This window comes from Poecile atricapillus, chromosome 5 (genome assembly GCF_030490865.1).
Source record: "Poecile atricapillus isolate bPoeAtr1 chromosome 5, bPoeAtr1.hap1, whole genome shotgun sequence".
Classification (NCBI taxonomy): domain Eukaryota; kingdom Metazoa; phylum Chordata; class Aves; order Passeriformes; family Paridae; genus Poecile; species Poecile atricapillus.
In genome coordinates this window covers 7295034-7318386 of record NC_081253.1, presented here as the reverse complement: position 1 = coordinate 7318386, position 23353 = coordinate 7295034, and the positions used below count along the sequence as shown (strand labels likewise).

The 23353-nt window shown below is 44.1% G+C and overlaps 2 protein-coding genes and 1 long non-coding RNA gene across 3 annotated transcripts in view; 1 reads left to right on the top strand and 2 right to left on the bottom strand.

Annotated features, from left to right (window-relative positions):
* Positions 1 to 7116, top strand: part of GPR39 (G protein-coupled receptor 39) — a 74485-nt gene extending 67369 nt beyond the window's left edge. The window contains exon 2 of the mRNA XM_058840483.1: positions 6583 to 7116. Within this exon, the coding sequence (XP_058696466.1) occupies positions 6583 to 7106 (524 nt within the window). The 3' untranslated portion in view covers positions 7107 to 7116. The remainder of the gene's footprint in view (positions 1 to 6582) is intronic.
* Positions 4001 to 6583, bottom strand: LOC131579912 (uncharacterized). Its single transcript, XR_009277784.1, has 2 exons — positions 5630 to 6583; positions 4001 to 5540 (listed from the first exon to the last, which is right to left on the bottom strand). It is a non-coding gene; the product is annotated as an uncharacterized LOC131579912 (long non-coding RNA).
* Positions 7117 to 7488: 372 nt separating the features above from the next.
* LYPD1 (LY6/PLAUR domain containing 1) lies at positions 7489 to 22506 on the bottom strand. The gene is made up of 3 exons (XM_058840484.1): positions 22191 to 22506; positions 21007 to 21144; positions 7489 to 7726 (listed from the first exon to the last, which is right to left on the bottom strand). Exons 1-3 carry the CDS (start codon positions 22240 to 22242, stop codon positions 7491 to 7493), a joined length of 426 nt encoding a protein of 141 aa, XP_058696467.1. The 5' UTR covers positions 22243 to 22506; the 3' UTR covers positions 7489 to 7490.
* Positions 22507 to 23353: the final 847 nt, after the last annotated feature.

The window sequence follows — 23353 nt, the reverse complement described above, 5'->3', positions numbered from 1 at the left end:
CTGCTGGTTAGAAAAACTGAATGGGAAATGGGAAATCCCTGGGAGATAGACACTGGCCATTCTCAAATTTTCTCCCTGTAGTTACTGCCTGAGTAGGGCTAATTTACTTATTGCCTTATTGTCTTACAGAGAAGCATTTCTAAGAGGCAAATCTGTGATTCTGAAAGCTGAGGATAAAATAAAGAGAACTGCTGAATAACTTGAGCTTATAGAAAATGCATGTAGCAATGCATGTATTGACTTGTTTCAGTGAATATCAAAATTTATTGTCCCTTGAACTAAATATTGACATGGACAAAGCAATATCAATATTTATCTCTCAGGTTAATACATTTTATATTCGCTACAGCATACATCAGTTTGTGCTTATTATTACTATAATGTTTGTCCTTCAGCAGAAGAAACTTGCATGTGGTTGAGAGGGGCAAGGGAGAAGTGTGTATTAGTATTCTTTTCCTGTTTTTAATCTTGTCAGAAGTTTATCCTGCCCATGGAGCACAGTGCTGCCCTCATTCAAGCAAAACCCTCACCGATGGTTGTGACACTGCACACTGAATACAGATTGGGTGGTGGGGTTTTGGGAAATGGGAGATTAATGGTCATGAGTACACTCATAAGGGCAGTGAAACCACCCCTTCTGTTTTATAGACTTGGTGGTGCTCCCTGCAGTGACTCTGTACCCAGGAGCTGCCTCACTGCCCACCCAAACGGGGACACAGAGCCTGGGACATGAGGGACAGACTTTGATCTGACAGCTGTGAATCTCTGCCTGTGAAAGGATGCTGCAAGTGCTGGACAGAGGCACAAAGGCAGATCTGACAGGAAACCCATGGCAGGCTCATCTCACACCTGTGGGACATGTGAGTGTGTCTGTGTGCCAGCTGGGGATGGAGTTGTGGGCACTCTGGTGCCACAGAGAACTCAGCAGCCTGCTTGGGCCTTCTGCAGTTGTGTGTGGGCAAGAGGAGAGTGGCCACCTCTGTGTCTGGAGGATTGATTATCCCTTGGATCTTTCCCACTGCCTTTTTCCCCTTTAAATCTTAGAGAGCAAGGCAGAGGTTTCCTAGAGAGATGATGACAGGCTGTACAAAAAGGATGAAGGCATGACAGCATTGAATATCACAAGACTAATTTAGGATATACAAAAGCCTTTTATGATTTGTGCTATGCAGACCCTTTTATGTGGAGATACCAGCTCTGGCAGAAACACTGCAATTTCCACTGAAGCCTTGAAGAGCTATTGCAGCTCCTCTGTGGATCTTGCTTTTAAACTTTCTGACCTTAAACCCAAGGGAGACAATGGGGGAGGCAATGATGGGACTGGGAGCAGAAGGTGTGTTTCTGTTTCCACCCTCCCACACACCCTTCTGCTCATCAGCAGCTCAGTGCTGTCACTTTCTGGACAGTGGCTGACACCAGGTACTCACCTGGAGCTGTTAAAAGCTGCAGGCTTGGGTCTGAAATTCTACTCAGCTGCTTGAGGAGCAGAGAAACTGCTCCAAACTCTTCCCTGTCCAAAGAGGAACCAGTGGGAGATCCTTGAGACTGGAGAACATGGAGGACCATCTCCTCCTTGAGGTGCTGCAGCCTGCCTCAGTTTCCCACGCCGAGGCAGAGCAGCCTGCAGTGCTGCCATTGGGGCATCACTCTGCCTGGTCTCCTTGCTGCACTTGGAAGCCAGACTTGCAGCAATGGAAGTAACAGCTGTTTGTAAAGTGACATTTCAATGACAATTGTAGGGAGACAAGAAGCATATGGCAGCTGAGTCCTCGCATGCAGGGAGCTGCAGCAGCAGAGGCACGGAGCAGCTGCAGATGCCGGAACACAGCGCTGCATTGATCTGCAGTTGGGAAGGTCATCTCAGTGATTGAAGACTGCATTTCATGCCTCAAGTCTTCTTGGAAGCTAGAAAGACAATAAACTAGTGTCTTATGTTCTTATTTCTAGCACAAAACATGATTTTTGTCCTGGTTAAAATAGTAAGCGCAACACAAACAGAAGCCAAAACCCCACCTCCTGAAAGTAACATTCCTAATTAGTACTTCAGGCTTTGCTTTTTTTTCCCTCTCCTCACTTATTAGAGGCTGATTTTGAGACCACTGAGACCCTGATTAGTGCGAAGGTATCTTTGCACATGTTTTCAAAGCCGTTTGTAGCAGAATCCAGTAGGGACCAAGTGCTTTCCTTATGATTAACATTGCTTTATGATGGTAAACTTAATAATTAAAGGTGGTCTTATTTTCCTCTGTTGTGACTTCTTGGCACTTCTGATGTGCTGTTTGAAGACTTTGTGACTGAGCATTAGTGTCATGTTGTGCCTTTGAGTATAGTCAGGCCAAATACACAAAAGTGAAATGAAAGCTAAAAAAAAGCTCTTCCTCTGAACCAACTGCATTTCTGCCTGCACTCGACTCACAGCTCACTAACCATATGCTTATATTCCACTGACAATTGCCATTTAAATGTCAGTTTACAAGCAGATGCTGAGAGCCTGCCTTTGTGTCATTAATTACATCCCAGAGAGGCAAAGTCTGAGGTCTAACTGTGTTTTGGGCAGCCTGGGACAGAGCAGCAGCAGCAGCAGGGTCTGGCAGACCTTGACCCACCAGGATGGACAGGGTTAAACACACAGGTCTGTGTACCTGAGGCACCAACAGCCTCGGCTAAGGGGCTGTGGCAGCCAAAGGAAACCTGTTCTTGGCACTGTCTGGTGGTTATTACGATCATGTTGACAATTTCAGGCTTTTTGGGATGGCTGGCAGCAGCCAGGATAGAGGCAAAACATTGGGTTATAAAAGGAGGCAGATTTAAGTGCCCAGGTACAGAAAAAAAAAAGACAAAAATCCGTTCAACACAAGAAGAAGGGGAAGGGTGAAGGAAGTCCTCTCTACCAGACATCTGCACATATTTAAAATCCTTCCCAATAAAATTCATAATGAATTTAATTCAGTCCCCTATGGCCCAGAGGAATTTTCTGAGTAATAAAAAAGTATTGCTAAGGGATAGATGGCTGCCAAACTCTTATTCTCTGCCAGCAATGAATATTTATACTATTGGCACTTAAATGCTAGGTTTATTTTACTACATAAATGATCCTTTGTCACATATTAAGAATTAATACTGAAAGATTGACTTTTGGGAAGTTAGAATAATGATTCCCAAATTTAAAGTGTTGTTAAATTTGTATGCTTTGTTTATTAAGAGGCCTGGGCTGGATTTCAGATTAAAATAGTAGTAAGATGTGGTAATTCCTATTTTGAGGTAAACTGTTTTGTGGGTTTTTATGGTTTAGCTTTATAATGCAGTTTAAGTCAAGGATCTCTTTATGTCTTTTGTTTTGTTTTGTTTGCTACCTTGAAACATCTAAATCAATGTTAAATGAATTCTAAGCTCCTTACTTAAAGGTTGAGATGTTCTCACTTACAGAAGGTAACACAAGGGCTCCTGGCTTCTGCTGGCATTTTTCTAGTGCCCTTCTGATGATTAAACTGGAATGATTCAAAGGTGACGTGGAAATTTCAATCACCAGTGATGGAGGTTGTAGAACCACAGCATTACTTTGTTTCTAAACATTGTTATTCCATGGAAGCTAAAGCTCTGCTCTGCGTCACTTCCATGCAGTGGTCAGAAAAATGGGGGGGAAAAAAGCAGAGCTACTGATCTTTTTCCCTTTAATAAGAAGGAGTGGCAGGCAAAGCTGGACATGAGCTGAAAGGTGAAGAATTATTCCTATCAGGCAGCAAGCTCACAGGAAAAACACATCAGTGCTGGTGTAAGATTCAGTGTGGTTTACATTCAAGCTGGTTAAGGCTGTTCAAGCACCTTTGGCACACTGCAGCACAACACAAACTCCTCGTGTCCAGGATGAAACCGGCAGCAGCTGAGCACAGAGGCTTCCCGAGGTGCTCTTCTGCCGTGCTTCCGTCTACTCCACACTGCCACGCCAAGTGTGAAAGTTGGAAAAAATATTGTGAGTCTGTCAGCATGTTTATTTGCATGGTGCATCTCCTTTGAGTCAACAAGCATCTTTTCAAAGTGTAAAAATGAGCAATTAGTCATCCCAGGAAAACAACAGTTTTGCAGACGTCCCCTCCCGCCCCCCGAAAGACAAACCTCACTGCGCTGCACAAGGGCACACACAGCTCATTTTTCACTCACTGTACACACTACCAAATACTCAGTTCTCCAGAACAAAAGGGTCTGAAGAATATAAGGGGGTATCTTAAGCACTTGGCAGTTTGAATTAAAAAAGAAAGATCAATGCCAAGGAATTCAGATAGAAGCTGAAAAAAATCAGACATCTCAGAGCAATGCAGTTGGGCTTTAAAAGTGAATGCACGCATTGTTTGCTCACAGTTTTTCGCAGCAGCATTCATAATTTAAGAAACTATTAATCAGCATGATGAAGTATCCTGTTTCTAAGCAAGAAGAAAAAGAAAAATAAACTGTACAATACAGCTTATTTTCTTCTCTCTTGAAAGAGATCTTCTGGTAAAATTTGATGAGAATTCCACAGATCTGGGCTTGTGAAATTTGTGTTTAAGTTGCACCAGAGAAAAAGCCCCAGTGAAGCACGAGAATCCTTCCACAGCCTTTTCATAAGGCTCATCACAAGTCACTGCTCAGGGGTCTCATTTTCTTTTGGCCCATGCCAGGACTGATACCCTATAGCTGTTAAGCTGACAGCAGGAAAAGAGCACTGAAGGCCACAAACATTTGCAGGATTAATACAAAATTCAGATCAACTTTTGACAGAGGCACAGCAGGTACAGAATAGCGAGGCAAGGCAGCAGGGGAAAAGCAGGGCAGCAAGCAAAGGGACAGGAAGGGGACTGTGGGACCGAGAGCAAATAAACAGTGGCTGAGGAGAGTTATAGTAGGCAAAGAACTGAAAATGGCAAAGGTTTTGGCAATGGGTTTACTGCTGGCCTGCCAACAACAGCACTCCAGGTTCTTAAGCCAGTGCTGTAAGTTTAAGATCTTGTACTTCCCCATCCCAACAAAGTTATTCCAACAGTAAGCGATTTCAGAAGCAAGGGATCCAAAGCACAGGTTTTATTTGGTAGCTCATTCAGGGAGATAATAAATTTGTTAAAGTAATTATCCCTTTTATGAATTTTTTTTTTTTACAGGTATTTCATACCTTTTCTTTGCTTGGGGGTACTGGTGGTGAGAACTTGGAGATACCCTGATGAAGCCCTGGCAGTTTCAAAGTTATAAAAAAAAACCTTTCTTCTATTTTCTGCCTCCTTTTCCTGCTACATTCACATCTTCCTGCTAGTGAAGCATCCTCTTCCTGGCTTCAAAAACCTGCTATTTCCGAATGGCATTGCTACAGTGACCTGTGGGGCAATGTGGCTCAGCCTAGAGGAGTAAGAATCAAACAGCTTCTGTGCTGCTGTTGGGAGCAGAGCTCAGGCATTGGATGAGGTTAACAAGGTGACACAGAGAGAGCTGCCCCACCAGAACACTCCCTGCCGTGGGGAAACAGCCAGGCTGCAGCTTCTGCTCCCTCCCAGCATTCGTGTAAGGCACGGTTCCTGCAGAGAGAGAAGCAGAGAGGGGACAGTGAGCTGGCAGCTGCACTGCTGGGTGGCGGGGGAGCAGCAGCAGGAGCGGCTCTGTGTACCTGGGATGTCACACACGGTGTCAGGACTCGCAGCAGAGGATGGCACTGGGGAGCCTGGTGCCCTGCTCCTGCTCCATCTCCTGCCTGGGAACAGCCAGCTCCGCTCCCTGACGTGTTCCTGCAGCGCTGCTGCTCCGGCAGCACCGCCGCGCCCTGCGGAACACGCTCCACGCAGGCACAACTTCCAGACATCCAACACTTCAGCCACCCCTCTTTAATGCCATTAGTGATGCAGCAACATGTATTTATATTTACATATAAATACAAAATGGTCAGATACCACATTTTAAAGCGTAATTTACAATCTGAAACTGCTTACACTTTCATGACTAGGCTTGGGTTTTTCTCATTTACATTCATCATTTAATTCCACTGGAATTTGATTTTTAAGAAAGCCCAACATATCTTAATTACCATAAAAAGATCCATTCACATTTTACTTAAAAATAGCTTCTGTAAGAGGAAATCTACCAAAAATAACACGAAATATATTATTATGCATACATTTTCTTTTTTTGTAAAGTACAAACAAGAATCTGATCTCTTCTGGGTATTGCCTGATCTAATATGGCTATAGGTTCTATTTATTTTGTTTGTTTTTCAAAGTAAAGGGAAAGACAGAAGAAATGTAAGAGCACAAACCAAAATAAAACCGCATTCTTCCCAAAGACACAGATGATCAGAGAAAGAACACTTTGAAAACTAATAAATGACAACAGGTACAAAGAAACACCATCCAAGCGCTATGCAGTGTTTTGTCTGAGCATGTGCCGCAATGACCTTGTAACAGTTATTAAAAACAACAACCAAAAAAATGCTACTGGCAGAAAAAGCTGTCAAGCAGAACATTGAAAAACTGGTACCACTTCCTAACAGGTAAGTGCAGAACTGACAGTATTTTATTTGTCTTCCCCCATGTACACAGACCTCTTTCTCGCTCTCTCTGCCCGCAGGACTGATCGTTGTGACCCTGGCGGTTTGCTGGATGCCAAACCAGGTCAGAAGGATCATGGCTGCTGCTAAACCCAAGCAGGACTGGACCATCACCTACTTCAGAGCCTACATCACCCTCCTTCCCATCGCCGACATCTTCTTCTACCTCAGCTCGGTGGTGAACCCACTGCTGTACAACATCTCCTCCCGGCAGTTCCGCAGCGTGTTCCTGCAGGTCCTGTGCTGCCGCCTCACCCTCCAGCACGCCAACAGGGAGAGGTTCCTCAGGGCCAACCAGAGCTCCGGGGCGCGCAGCAGCCGCTCCCTGCGCCCGCTGCTCTTCATGTCCTCCAGGCGCAGCTCTTCCACCAAGGGCAACGCCAAAGTTTTCCTGAGCACCTTCCAGGGGGAGCCCACGGCCGGCTGCAGCCCGCGGGAGCCGGGTCCTGCATCACCAGACACCAGCCTGGAAGCGGTGCCCCTCGAGGCTGGCTCAGAGCCCGGCCAGGGCGCACAGAACGGCCTTTGTGAACACCAAGTATGACTTCATAAGGCAAAGTTAATGCTTAGCAATGAGCTCAAAAACATGGAAATGGAAATGACCGAGGAAAGTGACAGCATCGCAAAAGGAATAACACAGATGGATTTGTTTCCAGTTATGCAGAAGGAACAGGAGTTCTGTATCCTGCTGGGATTTTTAAGTGCACACTGGAAATTCAATCTGCTAACTGAACTCATTAGCTGACAAAAATATCAGCCCCTCTTCTCCACACAACCACTGAACTTTCCTTGCTGTTGACAGGAATTTGGAAACAAATAGAAAATAATTGCAGCGTCTTTGAAGAAAGAAGGATGCAGGACAAATTGTGTCAGGGCAAAAAAAAAAAAAACCAAAACCCAAACAAAACCAAACCAACTTGCTTGAAGTTTAGCAGTACAAAAACAGCAGAGCAAATTTAAGAAGCAGAAGTGTAGTTATCCCGTGTGCCCTCGGCACCACGGCAGAGTTCCCCCTCTTCTTGGGCCGGGGTCCATTGCAGAGGGGAGTGTTGCAGCAGCTGATGCAGACGGAGTTCACCTTGCCAGGGGAGCAGAAGGACTGGTAGCCGGCGGAGGCGATCAGACACGCTGCCGAGGAGGCGCAGGACTTGCGGTACATGATTCCTGTGACACAGAACAAGGGTTACTGCGTTTGAGGGGAACACTTCACAGCAGGATTCGTGCTCAAAACCAGCTGCAAACCCAGTTTACATCCCCAAAGCACTGCTGTGCTTAGGGCAGACGCCTCAGCAGTGACGGGATCTGCAGCCCTGCACTGCAGGAGCATCACGGTCGCCCTGCTTGGGATTTCTCCATAGTTCGATTCCGGTTGGAACCAAAAATATTACAGACTTAATTTGCATAATGTATATCAAATGATGCATTTTATAACTGGAATTCTTCATCTTTCAGAATAAACTGTTTGAATAGCTATAACTGAAATGCAATTAGTGAGAAAATTAGTTTTGTTTCTATTGCTGAACATGTCTGAGTTAAGGTGTCTGAGTAATTACAGCTTTCTATGCTCTTAATTTGTCTTTTGAGAATTTTTTTTCCTTTTCTTGTTCCTTTGCCACACACAGACAAGTAACCAAGAGTGAAAAGAGGATGATTATCAGCAAAACTTTCATCCTACTTCCTCCCCTTTAATTTTTTTTTTGAAGAAGAAGAACTAGAAGTACTTTTCCAGGTAATCTCAGTTCTTGCTTGTCTTTGAAGTTCAATATCCTCAATAACAAAAACTTCCATTTCTACAGAAGTGTCTTTCTTGAGTTGAAAGTCTTCCCTTTTTGAATGTAATTTAAGGTAATTTTAATTAATAAGCTAATTTTTAATTTCTCAGATTGTTTTTAACTGAAAAAAGTACATTCTGATGCATGTACTTTTAGCTGTAATTTTAACATGGTTTATAAAGGCTTTAAAATACACAGTTGTATTTTCTTCTGTCACAGCAGAAAATGGTTATGGCAGTTCCTCATCCCATTACTCCAAAATTTTCCTGCAAGTGATACAGTAGAAATTGTGTCTTAGAAAAACATACACATAATAGAAAATAGATAATGGAGGCTTGCCTGCTTATAGTTGTAGGGATACTCCTAAGGATGATAAAAACACTATTCCTTTTGAATATGGGGTTTTCAAAAAACCCATTATTTTTTTCCCTGAAAAGCAAGGGCACAGGATTCCCTTGGAGAATGGTGCCTTTGCATCCCGTGGCATGGTCCCAAAATGTCTTTAAATGCACAGTGATTGATACTTTTTTTGGAGGGAGCAAAGTGGGAGTATGACCAGCAGGTTCTGGATGTACAGTGCCTGCAGACACTTCTTCAGTCCCCAGGGACTTAGTAACCACTACAGCACCTCCATGGTCCAGGAGAAACCTCTGCAATTTGGCATCAGCCACTGCACCTCTGAACACTGCGAGTAGCAGCAGAACACCCTTTGTTTGGGCCGTGCTCAGGAAGAAAGATTTCCTGTCTTCAGAGACTTTTAATTAAAAGCAATTCTTTTATACTGTCACAACACTGCTGCCATCCCAACAATGCAGGGGTTTCCTTGTTTTTTGTTCTCCCTCTGCAAATCTCCACTCTGAAACGTGTTTTTAGGCTATCTATCTCGTTAAACTTATGAAGAGAAGCCCTCAAGTGAGTGTTAAATCTTCCTCAGTCTCCAGCGAGCTTCAATCAATCAACACAGCAGGTAGAGCCTTTTCTCAAGAAGGAAGAGGAGCTGTGGGCTGTTCTCCCCGCAACAGCAAAAGCTCACAGATCAAGCAATGCAATCTTTATTACTACAGTTTGCAAAAAGAAGGGAGTTCTGTCTCTGCTGACAAACCACTGCTGTCAAGGAGCCTCAGTGGTGCTGCCACTGATCGGCTTTACAATGCCAAAATCTCAGCTCATGTTCCCCAAAAAGACCTGGGGCCTTGTCCGTGTTCCTCCTGCAGTCTTCCCAGTGCACAGACAGATATGGCCCTTCCCATGGTTACAATTAATGCTTTTTCTTCCCCTTCCCTCTCGAGAGAGGACTCCTGTATTCAATTAAACCAAGCACAATGACTGTTCTCCATTCCCTAATCCCACATCTCCCCATCACAGATCATTTCCCTGAGCAACAAACGCACACCAAACTCAGCCATTCCTCAGTTTTCCATATGAACAGCAGTGAATTTGACTTTCCCCTCAAAGACCAAGCCTCTAAAAAGCTTTTGACCCTGGCAGATTTCCTATTCCCATCATTTTATAGATCGCTCTCTTCCTGCCGTTTCCTATTCACAGGTTTCCTGCAAAGCTCTGTTCACAACTTGAGCTAGTGATTTATTAATTTGGATCCCTGAAATATCACACTTTGCACTTCTCCCATGGATTAGGAGACTAGAATCATTCACTGCTGTGAACAATTAGATGATGCCCTCTGAGGCATGGTTTTCACCAGGCAACTCCAGGAAACCTCTCACAAAAAATATCAAAGTCCTGCAGCTTAACTCCACGTGTTTACAACAGATCTGTTCTCCAGGATCAATCCTATAGAACAATCCTGAACTCCTTTTGAAGTCAAAACACAGTATTCCTGCACAGACCAAAATTTTACTACTCCAAGTTTCATGAACAGATGGACCATGTTCACACATAAATAGGGAGAATAATCTGACTAGTAGCAAAATCCCCTTGTAATACTTCTCCGGTGGCTTTTCAGTAAATGCCTTACAATAGGAAATTTCACACCCAAATGATTGTTTATTCCCATTCCCTGTTCTAGTAATCTAAATTTTAGAAAGATTTTTTACATCAAAAACTCAGCATTTCCATCAGCTTTTTAACAGCCCCTTTGCTGACAGCATGCTCTTCACATCCAAGATTTTTTTCCTTTCAGATTAGATTCTCTGCTCTCACAAACCAGCTGCTATCACACTAAGTGCTTTTTACAAAGCATCAGGTATGAAGCAAGCTTGATCAGCATAGAAGGGCTGTGCTCTCTCTGGTTCTGCAGTATCTTGACAGGAAGACAATGCAAACAGGCACAGAAGTTGGTGGAAGAAGAGGGAATGTTAGCACTGCAGGAGTGGCATTCTTAAAACACTTGTGCTGTGACTTCACTTATTCTTAAACCTTCTTCCTACTGTAATTCTGGTAGGAAATACACCAGTACAGTTGACTTTCATGATCTGATGGCAGGGACACCATCTCCTTTCCCCAGCAAACGGGTTCATGTGCCCCAGTAACTTCAGCTCACACCGAGTTCAGCCAGGACAGCAGCCTCCCCTCTGGGTTACACCCAGAGATCTCTCAAACTCCTCCTTTGCAGCATTGCTGAGCCAGCTCCAAAACGATCCCCAAGATCTCCTTGAATCATTTGCCACCAGCAGGCTGAACTGCAGACAGTTCTTCAAATGGTTATCTGCCTCATAAGACTCATACCACAGACATTACTGCTAATTACTGGGTATTCTTGCCTGAGCAATCAGCTTGATGCATTCATTAACATATCACCCAGAAAAATAATTGCAAACCTTTCTGGAAGCTTTTCCTCTACCTCAGATTGTTCTGAGTCACTGGCTAAGCAAGGAGACTTCACTTTTTACACTGCTTTTGCTGGGATGGGGTCATCCCCAGCTACCCACCCTCAACAATTGACACCAGTGATCAATTAGCATATTTACAACTACTCAATTAGTATATTTATTGCCCAATTACTTGATGGATGAATACAGAGTAATTTGTCCTTTTTCACAGATTCAGCAGACTCCCAACAACAGTTTAGGTACTGTAAGGATGTTTTACTGCAAAGGACCTACTACTGAGGAAAAGATTTTCCTTTATTTTGGCTTCAAGCTTTGTAGGATGCAGATCAAGAACTTTTAAGAAAAGAGGGGAGTATACAGAACTAAAACAGCTGTGTGATAACATGCTAATATCCCACACCCTCTCCTGTCACATATAGCTATGACAGCCACCTTTGTTATCAGGGTTTTGTGGGGTTTTTTGTTTAGTTTTTTTTACGGCTTAAATTTGGCACTGAAAATTTGTTTCTAGGCTAAGCAAGTTGCCCATGGTTACATCTCTCTCTGGCCCACAAGTCATCACATATTTAGACAGTGTCAAAGCCCAAACTACTACTTCTGCCTTATTCCTTGCAATGAAGGGATGGGTGTAAATCTTAAGGCTTCTCTATAGTTCCTACTTGCAATATTTATTTTCTCAGCTGGATCCACTCTAGTCCTGTGCATCTGCACCCTGGCACTGTTTTGGCCACAAGCAGGTGCATTCTGTCTTGACTGCAACAAATAATTCAAGCAATAATTTATTCAAATCCAGAAGTGAGTGTTCTTTCCTCTACCCTGTCTGCGCAGCCCAGTGCATTTCTCTCGAATAACAGCTTAACTTGTTACTAGGACAACCAAAAAAGGTGACATCACACCTACTTCTTACACTGTGTTGATGCAGAAGGCACCAGAAGATCCAAGGTATTTCTCTTACTGATTGAGAAGGATCTTATTAGACACCTCTGATTCTTCTGTTCTAGGAGGTACAGACAAAAAAGATGCTGTGTAAGCATGACTCTCCAACTTTTAAGAGCCAACCACAATCCAAGCAGTTTGCAGCTTCATTTTGCACCTGTACTCTCAAGAGTGTCCTCCAGCAAAATGCACAGAGGCTCTATGAAGCCAAAACAGGCAACCAGGGTATCACCTCTGAGATCAGTGACCTCATTTCCAAAAAGAGTCACCTTCCCACTCCTATGATCCAGCTACTCTGAAACTGCTTTCTGCAATGGCACAGCTCAGCAGGAAATCACAGCCCTGTCCTCCACCCCAGGACCTCACAGCCACAAAACCCTCCCCTCTCTGTTTGCCTCAGTCAATGGGACAAGCCCCACACTGAGCTTTCCAAGCCAAACCTTCTCTGACCTTGTGGGCTGTGACTGACACTCCACTTTTTTAAGGGGAGCTTTTTTCTACACCGTTTTGTATCTAACCAATTTCACAGGCACATGTGAAGTCAGCCTGGTGCAGCTCATTCCACAAACAGTGCAAAATCCCCTGCACATGTTCGCAGCAAACCTGCCACCTAAATCTTCTGGAGCTTAGAAAGAAGTCTGTGTTCAACTAGGACTCAGCCCTGAGCCATCCTTGAGCCTTTTCAAGACTGCACCAGGTGGTGGAAGCAAAAAAAGGGCTGTAGAAAAGTTTTGTATCTAAAGTGAGTAGCTGAGAAAGCCAGCAGGTAGATCAAGGCAAGTTTGAGGTGTACACTTAACATTTTGACAGAAGCTCCACTTGGCTCTTTTAGATTGGGTGTTTAAATCTTGCCCATCTCTTCTAAGCAAAAGGTGGGAAATTGGCCAACAGTGGATAATTCATAGTGTAGCACACAGGACTCAGGAGAAGCCCCCAAAGGTCTCCTAGTTCTTGCAGGATGAATTGCACAGGATCTGTTAGGGTGGTCTCTAAATGTTGTTGCTCACAGAGAAGTCAAGGACTGTGCTTATGTACCAATACTCCTTTCTTTTAATATCCTGCATAGTTCCAACTCTCTTATTTCACCAAAACTTTCGATTTTCTGCTCTTGGTGGATCTGCAAGCTTTCCCTATCATGGTGCATAGACTTGGTGTGTGCTCTGCCTAGCCACTCTTGCCTTGTGATTTCATTCATATATTTTATTCTTTATTTTTTGCCCTAAACTGTCACTAGCTTACCCTGCACTCAAGAAAAATTCAGCACCCAGTAGGACTTATAGAAGCTCTTTTCTGATGAGAATTTATATTAGTGCTAGGATAACATGTAAACATCACTTTCAAAGGAACATAAAATATAAATGTGACTATTTCTGCATTTTACTGTATCACTAATGCTACCAAAACTGGCTTCAGACTATAGATAAATAGGTTTGTAAATGATGTTTTTTAATTTCCGTATTAGGTTTTACACCCATCTTTTTATGCCTTCAGTGGTTTTGCTATGGTAATTATCAGTTCCTCAGCTAGTACCAGTTCACATACATCAAACAGTGACAGACTTCAGAGGTCCTGTTGTGGTTTGCTGTTTTTTTGAGAAAGTGATTATAAATATTTTATCTAATAAGGCCCTAAATATCGTAGAAGGTGACTGAATATTGAAGAGCAATCAATCATTTACCTGACACTGTGCTTCCCCAAACAATTGCTTTAGTCAGATCATGTTTTTATTGGTTTCAAGTATGAATTAAGCTTCCTCAACACACAGCCTTTCAGCCATGGCTGTAAATTCATTGCTACAAAAAACTCTCCCAAAAACCCCAAACAATTTAAGCGAGTGTAAAATATAATCATATCCAACCATGTCCTGTAAGTTTCACTTCACACTAAGTCTTCTTATCCTTTTGAACTCCAGAGAGAAAGTTGATGAGACAGGTGGTTTAAATAATTTGTACCTTGCCAGAAATTTTATCACAAAATTTTCTAATCACCTTGTAAACAGCCACTTAAATACTGTGAGCTACCATGATTGGTGTTTTCCAGACCAGAAAAAACCCCAAGGCACAAGAAGTATGTGACTTGAAATCTATTGCAAAGCTATACACACACTTCCTGATTTTTAATCTTGTGTTTTAGGACTGCAGCTATTTCATCCTGGTCCTCCCTTTGATGCATTCTATAGACAAGATAAAAGCATATTCACGCCGTTAGGTTCTTACAGAGTAGACAATTCTATTAAAAATAAAACAAATCCCCACTTCCCCCCCTGCAAAATGAAAATAAAACACCCCCCCCACCAAATCCTACCCGGTTCACTTAGCATAGTGTCATCATGATTTTGTATAAAAACCTAGTGTCATCACAAATCCTCCATACTTGTGGCACTTTTTAAAAGTTGCACATTTTTTCAGGAACTAACAGGAAGCTTTTGACAATGAAACTCTGGCCTCCTCACTCCTCTTCTGACCCCGACACGACACCTTGCAGAAATTAAATCAGCTCAGGAGAAAACTGGACAATTGTCAGCTGACAGAGGACAAGGGTTTAGATTACCCTGATATCTTTTTGTAAGTTGTCCCTTCTAATTCTGGTACTGGAAATGTGACTCAAAACGGTGTTGTTAGCAACAAAAACCACCACCAAAAAGTCTCTGTCACTGCTTGCAAAGCTGAAGCATGGCATTAAAATGCTTAAAAATGCATAGGCTGGGAAAGTGAAGTACAGCTGCTAATGGTGGTGTTATCAAATATTTTTTGAAGCCACGGGAGGCTACAAATGAGAGGTCATAGCTCAGCTTTCACCTGCATATCTAATAATTCTTTTGTTTCCTACTGTTTTTGTTTGTTTCTCTGCTCCCTAATGTGGATGCAGAGTCAAACACTACACCAAAATCTTCCCAGCAAGCTCACAGCCTTCCATCCTCTCCTCTTACCTGATACAAGGGTATCAAGATCTAAATGTCCTTTGCCATCAAGACCTAAATATATTTGATCTTGTAAAGAGAGGTGAACTTGGACTCAATTTTCAGAATTCTGTATGAGCATTTTTCTTGACAATCCTTATGTGCTGAGCTGAAGGGAAGCCACAGCCCTTTTGCCTTTACAAATGTTAAAATGCTACATCCTTGCAAAAATTCACATAAATAATTTTACAGGTGAACAGTCTTGCTGCATCCCTAATTAATGTCCTTACCAATTTCAGTGGAATGGCTCAGATGTTGGCACTTGCATGCCAGAACTTTGGAAATTCATTCCACTCTTAAATCTTTAGCTATCTTCATGCTCAGGGTTTTACACCCTCTTCAATTTAAGAGCAGGGTTTTCCTGGGTTTTATATGGCTTTTTCCAGTTTCAAAGACTTTTTGGTAAGTTGTCAAAATCCAGTTTTATCAGGTTTTCCCAAAAAACCATCCAGACTACAAAGGAAAAATGGAAATGAAAACTGTTTGGATTAATTAGAGCTTGCTTGCTTGCCAATGCTTTGATAAGGTCACTGGCAGCTATGATGAGTGACAGGGTCAGGCATCAAGAAGGTTTGGAAAAAACAAACTCATTTGTGTGTAAATGTGCAATAGGAAACTCTCAGGAGAGGTTTAAGAGAAACCAGGCTGTGGGCACTGTATTATCATCACAAAGTTCATTTGTATATCTTTCATACAAGCCTGGGAAATAAAATTACATAAAAAGCTATTGTCCATGACCTGTGAAAAATGAAACTTGCTGGACCAGATACCCCATCTTCCTTAAAATAATGCAGCCTTCATCACTTCTGCACTCAGATCTTTGTCATGACTTTCAAGTCATAAACTGCTTGAACTGTTAACTCCACTGCTGCTTTTCTTTATTGAGAGGCAGTCAGAACAGCAACTGCTGCACACTCTCATCATTTCTCCTTAGCTGACACACTTAGGTCAGTTCATTCCATAAGTGGCTGAAAGTTTTCTGAGAAACCCAAAGATTGGAAAAAATTTACAAGTAAGGAAATGGCTTTGACATTTGAGAAGAAGTGTTTCTGCATGGTAATGTATCCACGGATCCAAGCGTTCAGTGCTAATTAACAACATCCACTGCAAGTCTTTTATTCAATATCAAAAGTGAATTGTGTTTCCAATATAATATCAATATATTATTAATATAATATCAATATATTATGTCTTCATTTCACTGGGTACCTGGTAGCACAACATGTGATGTTATAGGTATCAACTGTCCCATGCAAAATTTTTATTTGTCCTTCAAAACTGTCAATAAAGATTTATTATATTGTGCTTTGCTTTGATTACAAACAAACAAACAAAAAAGCCCAACCCCAAAACCCAACAAATTCTGTTGAGTTATGTTGATATCCTTTGACCAAAAAAGTGTAGAGAAAATAAAAAAATTATTAATAAAAAAATCCACTACCAATTTAGTGGACGTGTCTTACTGTTTCTAAATGAATACTGGGGATGCAGCATTTTCCTATAAAGCTTTAATGCCTACAGTAATTCTGGCAACATTAAACTTTGTTTGCTGTTTTAATCACTTTGTCAATAAAAGTACGCCAGAGCATAGTTTTCCCTTGATATAAATATGCAATTAATGTTAGTACTAATGGATTCTATGCATGAACACAGAAAAAAGTATGTGGTTCTGTAATCTTTGACAGGCATACATGAACAATTCAATCATGGCAAAACCAAGAAATAATCACAGGCAAAGAAATTACCACAGTCCAACTCATCTTCCAACATAGCCACTGATAAAACAAATGATGGGAAAAACAATACTGGAAAGAGTTCAAAGAAATAGATAAAGTTCTGATTCAACACTGAGATGCTGATCTTGCTCATGGTGTTTCCATGTACTTCTTTCAAGCACACAATCACAGCAACTGCTTTAACTACACTGCAGAGTTATATATTAATTAATTACATTAAAAGCATCATTGTAAACCAAACAAATAAGTTTCTTATTGCAGATTAATACAATAACTGGATTGTTTCCCGAGTTGCTTGCAAAAGGAAAAATGCTTGATATTTTAAAGTATTTGCATTGCTACCATGGATCATTTTCTATTCCTTGCAAAAGTTAGTAGAAGTACGTTCACAACTAGATTAGAACAGACGGTGTATTGTTCAAAGCATGCACGTGGGCAGGTTTGCTTGCAGAGAGTTCCAAGAAACTGAGACTGGCTACTTCTCTGGGCTGTGCCATCCTTCCTGCTTTATCCCTCTCTGATGTATTCACATTGCAAGTTTCATTTTGCCTTAAGTAGGTTTTAGATCAGCCTTTATGCTCAGATAACTCTTTCCCTCCGTAAAAGGCAAGACTATCATTACCAGTATGTTTTCTATGATATATAACACATATAAAAGCATACACACATTATATACTCATCTATATATCACCAAGATGTTTCACTTGATCCCAATATACTGTGGGATTTCTTTGTTGCTACATATATTCTAAAAATGAAGGAGCACTGACATTTCTAATTTAAAAGTCCATAGACTGGAAAGAGAGAGGAAAGTGGGATCAGGGAATCTACCACGGGTATTTCCACCAAGTATCTGCAAGTAGAATTATTGTAAGAACTTTGATCCTTTGTCAAATATTCAGTTTACACAGTTTTCAAACATCAGCTTATTCAGTTGAAGAATGCACTAGAAACTTATCCTTTACATTAATTTTTGTGGGATAAAACATTTATTGGTACAGTCTTGAGTGCCACTTTCCATTCTCATCATTCCTCCCTCTAAAAGAAGGCTTTTTCTTTTTTTTGGGATTTAATTAAGAAATTAATTTGTAAGATTCTTTATCAAAGGGAAATACGGTCCTGTCCTGTATCTCCCACTGGAACAGAATGCTAATGATCATTAAACTTTTTCTGGCAAAATGTTTAAATACAATTCAGCCTGAAGAGAGAAAAATATTTTGCCATTTGCTGCTCAATTCACTTTAAGCTGTCCAAAGGAGCAAATGTCTTCCTGATACAACAAACAGCTGAGATCAGATGCCTGATGATCTAATTCAAAATTAAAGTTACTAACACCTGCTTTCTTAGCTGCTCACATCAGAGGCTGCCACAGGAACAGCCACTTTTTAAGCTCTGGGTTAGGAACATGCCTGAGCTGCTGTTATTTCTCACCTGAAGCTGAGATAATGTTCTGAGAGAACCCAGTGAAGCACTGATTTGAGAGCAACTGTGGAGTTTAGCTGTGATCAGGCATAAGGAACCCTCTACAACATAAATGGGAAGAACAGCACAGGGCTGTAATTTGCCAGGTTTGTAATTTGTGTTGGAGTTTAAGCCAGAAGTGAAGCTGAGCCACAGGGCTGCTGTGCACAGCCCCTGAACACCAGCAGAGCCCCTGGCCATGCTGGGGACTGCAGACACGACACAGAATGTGCCCAGCAACCCCCTGAGAGCAGCAGACACAAAGTGATGCCTCCTGCTCCCTCAGCAGGATAGGACCCACTCACCACCAGCTCCATCCCAAAACACCGCGCTTAACTTCAAAATGAAGTTTGAGAGAACTTGCAGCGCTTTGCTCACAGCTATGTTTTATTAATGACAAAAATGGGTTAATCTACAAAAATTGCACTCCTTTGACTGTATTTAGTCAAGAGTAAAAAAACTCTAATTATGAGATTGTGCTGTCAAATAAATGCAAATTCACATCTTTCATATTCTGGGTTAAAAGCTCAAACTCAAGTCTCTTATAAATTAACATCAATACTTGAAACATTTCAGCTTTCAGTAATAAGCAACAACCAAAAGAAACAGGTTATGAAATATATTGGTAGAAGTAGAATGAATTATTAAACAAAAATTGGGAGAGTAAGGCATTTATATTGCACACATTTAAATATCAATTAGGAATAAAACCAATAAAGGATGATGAACTGAATCATCTCTGTTTTACAACCAACCCTCTCTAAAATTGACTGAGGGTAACAGAAACTAAGCTTGCAATGTAAATTTTATTCAATTTCAAATAGGTTAAAATTTTAATTTATTAACTCGCTGAAATTTACAATCTCTGAACTTAAAATTAATAAGAAATGCATTTATAGAAGTAAATGTAATAGAACAGTGCAACTTGCTATGCACAGCATGCTAGTAACCTCCTAATGGAAAAATCCAAGGATCTACTCAGAGAAAAAATAAAATTGCACAGAAAAAAACAATAACAAAAAAAAACAAACCAAGAAGTTTAAGAGCTGCTTATTTACTGTATTGCAAACAATTTCTTCACAGCAGTAATGGCCAGTTATGCATCGATGAATAGAGTTCAAATCTGACTTTTTTGTCTGTGTCTAGATGGTATTTGTCATCTAGAGCCCTCCAAATCACCACAACATCCTGTCTAACCTCATGAAAGTACTACAGAAGCTGCGGTGTAGAGATAGCAAAGCCTTCAAGCAGCCATTTAGAGATACTCAAGATTTTAAAAGTACACTGCAAGCTGTAACTATCTCACATCCTCACCACCCCTTCCAAGAAAACTTGAAATAAAATACTTCAGTAAAAAAAAAAAAACTTAAGAGAGACTAATCTTCCTTTAAACAGCTTAAAACCAGCTTTTTTCCCCCCTACACTGGACAGGTTCTAAGTATTTCACAGCAGTAGTGACCGTGGATGGTGTTACCCAGGATCAGCAGTTCAGCTACTTTTGATGCTTAACAACAATTGTTATTATTTTTCCAGGACTGATTACACAGAGACCTGAAATTACCAGCACAGGTGGGGCTGGCTGAGTGACAATCACTTGGAAGAGGAGTTTGCTAAGCCCAAGAACCACAGTTGCTGTTCAGGATGGATGAGTGCACACGTTTGCTGGGTGCAGAGGCATCCTGCTGCTCCTGGAGGATTTGCTGGGAAAGGACAGGTGACAGCTTGGTCTCCATCAACAGCAAAACACCAAAGCTGCAGCCCCAGAGAGCAGCTTCCCCCTAAACCAGGGTTCTGAAGCCCCAGGCTGCTCTCTGCCTCCAGGCTTGGCACAGGGGGAACTTCCAGGCTGGGACTCCCCAAGGAGTGACTGCTCCTTGTCCATCCCAATGCCCAACACCTTCTCAGCTGCTGCAGTCAGAGCAGGAGGCTCCACGAGCTCCAGCTCCCTTCCTGCCATCCCACACTGCCTCAGAGTCCCTAGTAAAGTTCTTGTTGTCTGCTCACACAGAAAGCTGCAGAGCAGCACAGTGTGTAAGAGCTGACAGTTCTCTCTACATCTCAAATGCCTTCCATGATGCTGAACAAAACCCAGCCGATTAAAACACAGCTCAAAAGACAATAGAGACAAGGTGCAGAATCACAGCTGATTTCCTCTTGGACACATTGCTGTCCTAATATGTTAACTTTAATATTAATTGCAGTAAGGGGAAAAAAAAATCTTAAAAATTGGTATGACAAATCCATTTGTGCTTTTCTTTTCCCCCCCTAAATTCTCCCCAACCCCCTGCTTTTTTTAAAAACCCTTTCTCTCTTTTGCTTGATGGCTTCTTTAATGGATGAAAGCAAAGATCACTATGCTTTCCTTCCCTTAAGATGAACCTTCAGAGTATATAAATTGCCTGAGTAAATAAAAGAAAGGAGGGAATTACTAATTTAATGCTCTTCTATCTCTTGGGGAAAAAGCCCATGTAATTAACTGTAATGAGATTAAACTAACTTGTTGTTATTAATTTCCCAATGCTGGGAAACTGTATCAGAGACCCGTAAGGCTGTGTATTAACCAGCTTTATCAACATTTGGCTTGTATCCTTCAGTTTTCACATGAGTTTTAAAGGAAAATGTTTAACTTCATCGAGTAGCAAAGCCACTGAGAAGTGTAAGACATTAAATCTGGTCCCTTTAGGAAGGGACACGAGATGCATCTGTAGCTGAACACCATGAATGGGTGGAGCCAAAACCAACAAATGCTACCTAAACCAGATAAACAGAAGAATAATTATTAAATTCTTACCAAAACTTTTTTCCATTACTTCTTTCTGACACATATCTTGAACATTCACTGTACAATTCACGATGAACTCTGGAGAGGAGCAGTCATTATTTAGCTGGAACTCCTCACACTGGTAACACTGTATTTGCAAACCCGAACCTGAAACAGATAGAGATTTGTTCAAAATCACAGAATGCTTTCTTTTGGAGAGGACCTTATAGATCATCTCATCCCGAGCCATCTGCTCAACCGGGTTGTTCAAAGCCCCATCTACCCTATCCTTAAATAATAGCAATAGTATTATAAAAAAACCAAAATAAACAAAAACCAGGCACCGAAGAAAACCAAACAACCAACACGTGCCAGAAATCTTCCTTATCTTTCACCCTTCGCATTATGCTGTTCCTAGCTACTCCACAGCTCAGCCCAAGTGCCCCTTGGACAAATATAAAGTAAAACAAGCGTGCCGCCCGCTCATCAGCTCTGCCGATGCTCCTTTCCGCGGGGCGGCCGCTCCGGCGCTGGAGACACCGCCGCCAGGAGGCGACGGGCACCGGTACCGGCATCGACACCGGCACCGACACCGACACCAACACCGGCACCGGCATCGACACCGGTACCGACACCAACACCGGCATCAACACCGGTACCAACACCGGTACCGGCACAGCCCCGCAGAGAGCAACCCAGCTCCTAGCTACGCTCCGGCTCTTATCTGTACCGACGGGTTTACTTAGCTACTAATTAATTACAAATGATTTAATTACTATTTTGCCATGCACAATTAAAGCGGCGGAGCATCCCTCGCCGGCCGCCTTTATCATGCAAACGAGGCGCTGCGCAGGGCTCTCCAGCAGCGTTCCGCCGGCGGCTCCCGCAGCGCTCGTCCCGCGGCGGGGACCCCCGGCCCGTGCCCGCCCTCCGCTGGGAGCGCTGCGGCCCGGGAGCGCCGCTGGCCCCGACCCACGGCATCCGCCGACAGGCTCCGGCTGCTGCGCCTCGCCTCGCCCGGCCCCGCGGGCAGCCGGCGCTGGGGACAGCGGGGGGGAGCTCTGCGGGCCACGGGCAGGACGGGAGCTCCGCCGCCCCGTTCCTTTCTAGCGCCCGGTGCCAGCCCCGTCGAGGGGCTACGAGGGGACGGCGGCTCCCAGCGCCGGGCTGGCCGCGGGCGCCTCCGGGCGAGCGGAGCGGAGCGGAGCCCTTACCTGGCGCCAGGCACAATCCCCAGAAAGTTGCAGCGAGGAAGAAGAGCCGCATCCTCCCGGAGCCGCGGCCGCCGGGCTGGCGTGCAGTCGCGAAGGGGCATCAGAAGCAGAGATGCAGCGGAGGCGCCGCGCACTTGTGCCGCTTCCCCGCCGCCTCCGCTGCGGAGCGGCGCCCCGGGAGCAGGCGGCGGAGCCCGCCCTGCCCAGCCCCGCGCCGCGCTCCAGCCTCGCCGGAGTTGAGCGCTGAGACTGGAAGAAACTGTAGGAGAAGCGGGAGCTGGGGGGCGGCTCCCCCCTCCCTCCCCCAGCACCATGTGATGCCGGCGGAGCGGGGCGGGGATCCCCGCCAGCCTCCCCGCACCTCGCCGGGCGCGCCGCGGGGACGGGCGAAGTTCAGCGAGGGAGGGGAGCCCCCGCTCCGCCGACTCCGGCTCGCACGGCGCTGCCGAGGGGCCGCGCCACCCGCTCACACCCCCGGCCTCCTCCTCGGCTCGGGCACGGACCCCGCGGCCCGGCCCGGTCCCTGCTGTGCCCCCGCCCGCCCGAGCCCACAGGTGGCGGCCGGAGCGCGTCTGTGGGGGCTGGCAGCAGGCTGGCTTCCCACAGCCGCCCCCAGCACCCACATCCCCGGCAGGGACTGAGGGGAGGCGCGGCCCCGCCGTTCCCTCCTCCCAGCCCCCTAAAAGGGAATTCAAGAGTAAAAAAACGGGGGAAAAGGGCGCGGTGGCCGCGTACGTGCCGGAGCGGCGCTCAGACCCTGCCTCCGCCGCGGACACACGGCGGGATGGGATGGGATGGGATGGGGTGGGATGGGATGGGATGGGATGGGATGGGATGGGATGGGATGGGATGGGGCGGCAGGAGCTGATGGTAGGGCGGGACGAGGTGGGATGGAGCGCGATGGGGCAGGACGAGGTGGGATGGAGCGCGATGGGGCACCGAGAGCGGCGAGGAAGCCACCGGGGCTGGGCAGCGCCCGCCCGTGGGGAGGGAAGGGCAGGGGCGGCCGCGGTGCTGCGCCCACGCCGGCCCTGCTGGGACCTCTCTGTGGGTCGCCCCCTCTCCGGATAGACGCGTTATTTCCCAGTGATCGTTTCCCAGCTCTGCTCCAAGGGAGAGCTAATTCAGCTAAAATCGCTGTTTGACAGCCCCGTGTCGCGAAT